At 37.3% G+C, this 10,000-nt stretch overlaps 2 protein-coding genes across 4 annotated transcripts in view; one reads left to right on the top strand and one right to left on the bottom strand.

Moving 5' to 3' along the window:
* Window positions 1-1,221: 1,221 nt before the first annotated feature.
* On the top strand, window positions 1,222-2,933 carry LOC111328542 (adenosine receptor A2a-like). The gene has a single exon (XM_022933004.2). It carries the CDS (start codon window positions 1,270-1,272, stop codon window positions 2,215-2,217), a length of 948 nt encoding a protein of 315 aa, XP_022788739.1. The 5' UTR covers window positions 1,222-1,269; the 3' UTR covers window positions 2,218-2,933.
* Window positions 2,934-9,084: 6,151 nt separating this feature from the next.
* LOC111328539 (RNA polymerase II-associated protein 1-like) overlaps window positions 9,085-10,000 on the bottom strand; it is a 10,367-nt gene continuing 9,451 nt past the window's right edge. For all 3 annotated transcript variants that reach the window (XR_015994292.1, XR_015994293.1, XM_088741991.1), the window contains one exon: window positions 9,085-10,000. This exon is cut by the window's right edge. The gene's annotated coding sequence lies outside the window, so the exon portion shown is untranslated.

The following is a 10,000-nucleotide window of genomic DNA, read 5'->3' as shown; positions in this document are numbered from 1 at the left end:
TTTTGTTTCCAATAGAACCAATGCCCCCCCCCCCCCCCCCCCCACCAATAAGCAGTTAGCTCACAGTGATATATAATTCCAAATGAGTATTCACAAGCTCATTAATTAAGTCATTTCTGTTTCTAAAATCATGACGGTTTAGAGAGGGTAAATCGTACTGCTGCGTCGGTGGGGAGGGGGGTTTACACGGTTAACTTGATTTTATCAACTGTGTTAATAATGTAAATAGGCTACCGTAGAGAGTTTCTAAAGGTGACGTTTCAAGTGTAAGTCCTTTGTCATTGGCTCTCATGAAGGGCTAATGATCGAAACGTCTAAGAAGACATCACTAAGGAAGTGATGAAATGTATGTTACCCTTATATCAGCAGCGCTCAACTTTGCTTCAATCTTCCCTTCACTTTAATTTCATGATGACTTCCGCTGGTTGGCGAGATGTCAGTCAACGACAACAGATGTCAGTCAATGGCCCGAACTATAAGACCCGACTTCGAACTTCACGATCAAATATCTCTTCAAGTATGCCAAAAAAACTGGAATCAACATAAGTTTGTTGAAGAAATAAATTATGAAAAGTAATGTTTCCTGAAACTAATAGGACTGGTTTCGAAATAAAAATGACAAAACTATCAGTCGGGCATTGCCAATATAAAAGCTTTAATGCTTGGCACAAGCGTGTGCTTGGGAGTAAAATAATTGACTAACTTTTGTATCTAAAAGGTTCCGGGAGTCCCGGACTCTATTCCGAATGATAGGTTGAAAGTTACTCCATCGATATTATGAAATGTTTGCTCTCATTTGGTTTCAACCGCCACGGAGGCTAAAACTGTCTGGATTTGTGTCAGTTTCATTACACATATAATAAATTCAAAAACTGTTTTAGGACATTGAAATTACGACTTCTAATACGACAAACAAGCAGCTGTTTCCTCAGTACAAATGGAACTTCCGATGTTGATGTTTTCTGAAATATTCTACGGTGGATCCAAGACAAATAATCTACAGTGGTTTGAAAGGAGAATCTCTTTTTGATTTTCCTTCTTCAAAATGCATGGACGTCTATAATTAAAATTCCATAAGGAGTGGAGTTGAAAGTAAGTTGTTTATGACATGTTTTAGATCGTACCTTTTTTCCGGTTTTTCGGTTTTGAATTATTTTTTCGGTTTCCAATAGAACCAATGCCCCCCACCAATAAGCAGATAGCTAATGGTGATATATAAGTCCAGATGAGTTTTCACAAACTCATTAAGTCATTTCCTTTTCTAAAATCATGACGGTTTATCAAAATATCACTGAAGGTGAAGAGGTGGTAGCTTTCGAGCGGTTGTTTTGCTCTCAGGAGTTAACTGCAGGAATTCACGGCTATCTGATATTTCTTTCGGTGTTCAATTTCCTACTAGCCATTTGTTCATCTCTGGGGAATATTCTGATCTTGATTGCCCTTCACAAAGAGAAATCTCTTCACGCACCCTCCAAACTGTTTCTCCGATCCCTGGCTACCACTGATCTCCTCGTTGGTGTAATTTCTGAGCCTCTAACGATCACCTTCTGGATATCCGCGGTGAGAAAGCGATGGGATGACTGCTACAACACATTTTTCGTGGGCATCATTGCGGGTTACCTTATTTGTAGCGTATCTTTGTCGATATTGACTGCAATAAGCGTGGACAGACTTCTTGCCTTATCATTGGGACTGAGATATAAACATATTGTAACTCTGAACAGGGCACGAGCGATCGTTCTTGTGGTCTGGATTTTGTGTACGGTATGCTCCGTGTTGCACGTACATAATGCTCGCATAACAACTTGGTACAGCCATATATTGATACCTGTCTGTATCGTAACCTCAGTTTTGTCTTACACACTGATTTTCAGGAAACTCCGCCGCCATGAAATTCAAGTACGCAGCAACATTGTCCAGTCTGAGCAGTCAAGCAGCACAAGTTCAGAGCCACTGAACATTTCTCGATACAGAAAAGGAGTGTCCGGTGTAATGTGGCTGCAGTTAGCAGTAGTTTTTTGTTATCTTCCATATGTTATAACTACAGCTTTGTGGACCTATAGTGGACGGTCAGTGTCTATTGCAGTGCTCAGACAATTTGCAGCGACTTTAGTTCACTCAAATTCAGCTCTAAACCCGTTCCTTTACTGCTGGAAGATCAGAGAAGTGAGACAATCTGTGAAAGAATTAATCAGAAAAACGCTTTCTCGTCCATGAGCTCTAAGGTTGGAAAAAGTCTCCCTCCTCCCTGCTGAACTGATAAAGGTTTAGGCTTTGGTTAGAGCCCAGCATACTCCCTCTAAGAAGTGGTCCTTCCCTCTGTAGTATTTCGTGCTCTGTCACTGCCTCCTTACTACAATTGAAGATGCCGTCATTCGGAGACAATGGTACATCCATTTTAAAATTCTGGAATCAATATGACGGATTTGAGCATGCAGTTACTGAAAATAACAGATAATATTTCATGTGTCATCTCTATACATAGTAAACTTGGTGTTATGTAATCGATGCTTTCCAGCTCTTTGTGGCATTATTGTGAAGGAGAATACAATGTAGTCAAAAAGCAGTTAAAGTTTCGAAAGCTGTGATAATTCTTGTATTTCAAATTAACTGTAGATTTTAATTTTTTTTTTAACCAGGATATAGAAGGTTTCAGTTGGAAGATTTAAATCATTACCTTTATATGTGATCATTACCGAAAAAGGCATTATTGAAAAAGTTAAAAAAAATTTAATGCATTTCAATGAAAGATATTTCAAGATAAGTTACAAGGGAAATGTCAAGACAAGAAAAAAAATTGGTTCGAATATTTGTTCGTTCTTAAAAAACAATAGGTTACAGTTCTATAGCTCTAAAAATTTTGTTGTTAATCAAAGGATATCTCTATATCATTCCGCGGTTCCCATCGGGAGTTAATAAATCTTGAAACAATCGACTATTCGTACAGTGCATTGATTACACATGCACCTGTCTTGTAATTATTAGCAACGAGCTTAGTATGGGTTCAAAGGTGAGCACTTCGTCACTAAATTCAGGAAATGTATTAGTCGCAGTAATCCTACTGTACTGGAAATGCCTGCATGCTGTTAAATAAATTACCTCAGTAAACTCTTCTACTTCTATATATGTGTAATGTACATATGATACACGATCCTCGCAGTAGATAGCGCTATTTAAGCAATAGCGAAAATCAGACCTGAAAAAAATCAGGCCTTGTACGGGATTCGAACCACTGACCTCTGCGATACTAATGCAGCGCTCTACCAATTGAGCTAACAAGCCAACTGGGAGCAGGCCGTTAAGTTGATTCGTAATAAACCCGGGAAAGTGATAAATGAGATACAATGAAATATATGAAGTTCATATATTTTGTATTGCGGTATTAGATACATATGATACACGATCCTCGCAGTAGATAGCGCTATTTAAGCAATAAAAAATATATGAAATATATGAACTTCAAAATATACAAAAAAATAAAAAATATACAAAATATACAAAAAATATACAAAAATATACAAAATATACAAAAAATATACAAAAATATACAAAAAATATACAAAATATACAAAAAATATACAAAATATATGAACTTCATATATTTCATTGTATCTCATTTATCACTTTCCCGGGTTTATTACGAATCAACTTCACGGCCTGCTCCCAGTTGGCTTGTTAGCTCAATTGGTAGAGCACTGCACTAGTATCGCAGAGGTCAGTGGTTCGAATCCCGTACAAGGCCTGATTTTTTTCAGGTCTGATTTTCGCTATTGCTTAAATAGCGCTATCTACTGCGAGGATCGTGCATCATATGTATCTAATACCGCAGTACAAAATATATGAACTTCATATATTTCATTGTATATGTGTAATGTGTTAGCCTTTGGCAATAATGGAGAGACAGTCCCTTTGTATCTGAATAACGACACTACAAACAAATGTTTCACCAATGTAAACCTTTCCGCACTCGCAAGGACTCCTGTGGAACGGAATCCAAATCAAATCCTTTGTTTATTCGCTGATATTTTTCCACTGTCGTGGTGGCGCACGGAGAATACCTCAGTTGTTGATTCACGGGAGGTTAAGCGAAGTAAATACAGTGATGCGAATGAAGCTCCAGCTGTTAGCTCGGAGACGGCTGCAGATACCTTCCCCTATGATGTGTGCACTGAGCTGTGCAGACGTGTCTTTAAGTGTACCGATCTATCTCACAAACTCTTCTCTTATCCTGAACCTACATATCCTGAAAACCACTCAGTATGACGGGTAACGACACACTACGAAAGGAAAATCAAGCTTTGCGTAATGAAAGTGAAGAACTAAGGAACAAACTGCAGAAAGTTTCCGACGACCTGTCAAAGCCACATGGCCGACACGCTGAACGAAAATTGTTACCTGGAAAAGCGCATTCCATTGAATTTATGTCAAGCCAATATGACGACTTCGTTTGCTTCGAAGTGGAAGCTGAGAGACAAATTCAGGAGCTTATCTCAAGAGTTAACTAAATGTCAGCTTTGTGCGATCAGATTAGAAAATCTATCGAAGCCTCCGAAGCATACAGCTACCAATTCATTATTAAAATCGTGGTTGTACCAACTGTAGCCGAACGGGAAGCATTTCAACAAACAGCCGAACTCTATATGTCGCTCCTCGCTGCTTTGGGAGTTGAAGAGGTATCATTGAAAGACATCGACACTGCACATAGGGTGCCATCTCAAGTGGCTTCCAACAGACCCAACGCCCTCGTTTGCAAATTCGTGCGTAGGATAGCTAGAGAGAAAGTCATGGCAGCCAGGAGAGGAGAGTCCAACTTAAATGCAGAAGATATGGCTTAAGTAGCGAGTTAGATGTTAGCCACATCAACCTATATGATCATCTTACACCAAGAGTGCAAGAGCTACTATTTGAGAGTAAAAAAATCAAGGATGCAAATAGCTACAAATACTGTTGGGCGAATAACGGATTCGTTTAGTTGCGGAAGACAGATACCTCAACCACTGTAAAACTGAGTACATTAAAAGACCTGCAAGGAGTGGCATCTCAAAATTGAGCCAAGTACTCTTAGATGATATGATGACATGATGATTAGAATCAGAGCACAATGAAGTTGTGTGGAAATAAAACGGATGAAAGGGCCAGTAAATTTTGGGAATTACCCTACTTTAATTTTAGCGTTAACTTGGCTGTCTATCATCATGGACGGTTTAATATCTCCATCTCTGTTTAGTGGTGGTTAAGGCGTAATTTAGATAAATTAAACAATTTATACGATTTAGATATTTTTAGCCTAAACTCTAATATGGATGCTAATTTGAATACTGGAGTTTAACCTCCCTAATCAACACATCCAAAGTCGATATTTTTCTCCGCATAGCTTTAAACTGTTCAAAGAAAAACTCCCTTAAAACACAGTTAAGTATATTTTTCCATCTTTCATAACAATAATGTGAGAATCAACTGCAATCTAGAAAATGTAGAATTGTTACTAGACGAACTAGATTCCACTTTGATGTTACTGGCGTCACGGAAACAAAAAATTAGAAATTCTAATGACAACAACGCCCTTCCGAGCATTCGTGGCTATGTTTTTGAGCACGTGCCAACGCCACTGGCCTCTGGAGGCGCTGGCCTTTTTTTTGATCAACCACTAATCTACAATGTCCTAGAAAAAACTTCAAATGAGGCATTCCAAGCCCTCTGGGTTGAAATCTCTTTTGTTAATCATAAAAACATTGTATGTGGAATAATGTATCGACAACACGATTCGCCCGATTATTTCCTAACGTATCTAGATAAGACAATAGGAAAAATTGTGTCAGATGACTAGGATGTTTATATCATGGGTGATTTTAATATAGATCTACTCAAGTATGAAACATCTCAAACAAGCCAATATTTTTTAATCTCTCTTCGAAGCTGTAATATTCCAACAGTGGATAAACCGACACGCGTTCAGAGAACTTCTGCTACGCTGATTGACAACATCTTCGTTAATAATCGTGACAAACTTCTTGCTAGCGGAAACATAATTTCTGATATTAGTGATCATTTTTCCAGGTTCTGTATCACAACGCTAGCGAAAGATAAACTTTAACAAGAAAAAATATAAAAATACCTGACTATTTAAGATTCTCTGCTAATCGCTTTAACGATGACCTGTCTGATGTTGACTGGAATCGATTAATTGCAAATGTATCAAATTATGTGAACAAATTGTTTTCATCGTTTTATAAAAAGTAAAATACAATTGTTAACAAACACGCCCCCATGAAAGAAATATCAAATCGCAAAGCAAAGCAAAGCAACTATCTAAACCTTGGATAACTAATGGAATTAAAGCGGCGATTAACATCAAAAATAAATTATATGCAACTGGAGACAATGCTAGGTACAAACACCAGAAGTAAAATTTGTACACTGATACGCTTAAGTAAAAGGAGATATTATGATGAGTTTTTTGAAAATAATATGGGCAATATAAATAAAAACCTGTCAAGGAATCAATGAACTTTTACATCGACGGAAAAAAAAAACAGTGATATCTGCATTAAAGGATTTCAACAATCGCAACAAAATTGTTAAGAAAGGCTCGCGGATACATAATATTATTAATGAACACTTTGCAACAGTCAGAAACAGACTTGCTAATAACCTGCTCACTCCCCGAAAACATCATCTAGACAATGTTGATAATTGCAAATCTCCAACTCCATCCTTCTTTTATTCAACCTGTTTTACCCGATGAATTACTGTCAGAAATATTACTTGTACCGAATGATAAATCTTATGGTTTGTACTCCTCACCAACCAAATTATTCAAATGTTCGAGTACCGTCATAGCTCCTGTCCTTTCAGAGATACTTAATACATCGATCAGATTAGGGACTTATCCATCAAACCTCAAAATTACTAAAATTACACTAGTATTTAAGAGTGACGATGATACTGACGCAAACAACTACAGACCTATCTCTTTACTTTCAAACTTTAACAGAGTACAGGTGGTTTGTAACCAATCTCTAGTAACACAGGTAACAATGGTGAAAGGAACAAATGCTGGTGGACAAACAAAAGAAGCTAATGAGATATCTTTTGCTTAGGTCGACCAACATGGCGGCCATGACGTAACGTGCAAACCACCTATTCGAGAAAATAATTTACAATAGATTGACGAGCTACATAAAGAAACACGAGCTTTTGTATTCCTTACAATACGGCTTTCGTAAGGGTCATTCAACCCAACACGCAATATTAGACATTGTTAATGATATTGTTAGATGATAAAATTACAACTATAGTTTATCTGCAATATCGTAAGGGTTTCCTTATATTGGTGTCAGGAAAAGGAATGGAAATATTATGTTTTTTAAGTCATTTAATGAAATTATAAAAAGGGTAGGTTGATTACTTCTTGCTCCTTTTTGGAAGTCTTGTCTTAAAGGTAGAGTTTGGTCATGTTCTTCTTGTGAGTTTGGTCACGTTCACCTCGTGAGTTTAATCGCGTTTTCCTCGTTATGATCGTGAGGTTGACATGGAGACAGTTGTTCAGTAGTTGCAACTCGTGATAAGCCCTGTTTTTAATTAAATTAATTTGTTAGTCCAGGAAGAGTAACTCTCCCTGGTAATAGGTCGCGTTCGACACCTTCCTGTTCCCAGAGGTAACGCAAAGTGTGAACAGGTGATACATCTCATGTTTCGCAACCAAAATAGGTTTTGCGACTAGCACAGAGCAACTTGGGGGCGGTTCTTGTGAACACCCTTTCTTCTTTAACTCTTGTGACCAAGATGCTATTATGCAACAAGTTTAAAGGTGATTTTCTCTTAAGACATCCTTTCAGGTATAAATAATACTCTGACAAAAGGTTAGTTATAATTTTTATGTCACCAATCTCGTTTCTGTTCTGGCCGATCTCAACCGTAAATATGAGAAATTTAACGTAGAAATTGATTTTGTAACTGCGCAAACAACTCGAAGATGCATACTCAGTATGTGAGAACTGTAATACGTAGTCTAACGTGATTCGCTAGTTGAGATGGTGCGATGCATGCACAAGAAGATTGACAGTTTAGAGATGTCATCCGCAGTGTCACCTTTCTAAGCGGTGACTCTAGTTTTCCATATTAGATAGAAGGTAGTCCCCGTTGTAACAACTTGTGACTGAAGAAAGAGATTAAAATAGAGTCAACCAACCAAACGACAAGTGTTAGAGAAATTATTTCTGACAATATACAGGCAAACATGAATCAATGATTGCTATCTTATGGAATATTCACTGATCTCAAAAAGGCTTTGGACACCGTCGATCACGACATTTTGCTTGATAAACTCAATCAGTCTGGCTTTCGTGGAATAATTAATTAATGATTGGTTCTCTTCATATCTTAAAAATCGCGTGCAAAGAACGCAAGTAGGCCATCGTATTTCAGATAAAGCTGTCCTTGGATGTGGTGTTCCTCAAGGATCAATTCTTGGACCATTAATTAACTTGCTACCTGTCAACGACATCCACAGATGCTCGAATAAATTTAGGTTTTACCTCTTTGCGGACGACACCAACATTTTGTATGCGAACAAAAGTCTGAAAGACCCTAAAACAATGGTCAACAACGAGTTACAAAACCTTTCTAACTGGTTGACAGCCAACAAACTCACACTAAAAAATCCAACTTTGTAATTTTTCATCTTTACCAAAAGCGACTGGCTTACTAACCAAAACTCTACATTTTTGATAAAGAAAAGAACAAATATGTTCCTCTTGAGTCTAAAGTTTACATAAAATATCTGGGCGTTCTTACTGATCAGAATTCTCTCTTGGAAATACCACATTGATTCTATTGTTACAAAAATTAGTAAAAATGTTGGGCTACTTGCAAAGCTACGCCACTCTGTACCTCGACAAATACTAGTGAATATCTATAAGTCACTAATCCACCCCTGTTTAACCTGTAGTCTTGCTACCTGGGATCAGGCATGCAAGACTTATCTTAACAACATTCTTATTCTTTAGAAAAGAGCCCTTCGTCTGCTGTAAATCGCAGACTGGCATGACCATACAATTCCTTTATTTCTTAAAGCAAACGTGCTTCCGATAACTTTTCTTTATTACGGGCCCGTATTAACCCTAATGCACGATATCAATTATGATAAAGCCCCAGGAAACACTAAATCTATTTCAGAAAACGTCTGATATTCATTCATACAATACACGATCGTTTACGTCTGGAAAGTTTTATGTTAAAAGTTCGAGACTAGAAATACAAAACAATTCCTTCTCTCGGATCGGCGGAGTACCAAGCTGTATAACGGATCTTCCAAAAAAAGCTTTCAAAAAAGTCCTTCGCAAATTGCTATTTGATATCTTAGAAAAATAAGATAATTATATTCAAATCCCCATAATCACTAAAATAGTAGGTACATAGATACACCTTCAAAGTTTAAATGCCTTCTTAAGGCTTTTTCTGTGTGACTCTGTGACTGTGTAAATAACGACTCCTTGTCCTTAGATACTAGACGGTTTATGTTATTCAGGTCAGTGTCTTGCCATCGCCACGATAAGCTTTCTAGCTATTTGCGGGGCAAACTATCCCACTTTTATTTCATCTATAAAAAAATATGAGAGAATAAAAAGGTGTAAACATGATTTGGAAATTCTAGCCAGCATAAAAAACTTATTTGTGTTTGACTCGCCCATGCGGGTTTGTCAAAATACGGCACAACTCGTTAAAATACTCAGCGATACTACACTACAAAGCATCCAATAAGATATAATCTTAGCCTCCCACTTAGTCAATAAGGCATATATGTAATAAGACTCTTCTCACTATTTTGTACAATATGATGATATCATGAGTTATCATGAGGAAATCAAGACACTCTGAATTGTACATATTTTCCTGTCTTTTAATCAAATAAATGTTTCACTTTTGTTTCTTATTTTCTCAAAAGAGATCGCTTCTGTTACTAAGGAAGAGGTGTAAGGACTCCTCCGAAGTCCCTGCA

The sequence above is a fragment of the Stylophora pistillata genome, chromosome 12 (assembly GCF_964205215.1).
Source record: "Stylophora pistillata chromosome 12, jaStyPist1.2, whole genome shotgun sequence".
NCBI lineage: Eukaryota > Metazoa > Cnidaria > Anthozoa > Scleractinia > Pocilloporidae > Stylophora > Stylophora pistillata.
Note: the sequence above shows the minus strand (reverse complement) of the source record. Positions and strands in the feature narration are given on the sequence as shown.

What these genes read in the sequence shown, in the direction of transcription:
- LOC111328542 (XM_022933004.2), top strand. Translation starts at nt 1,270, where the DNA reads ATGACGGTTTATCAAAATATCACTGAAGGTGAAGAGGTGGTAGCTTTC.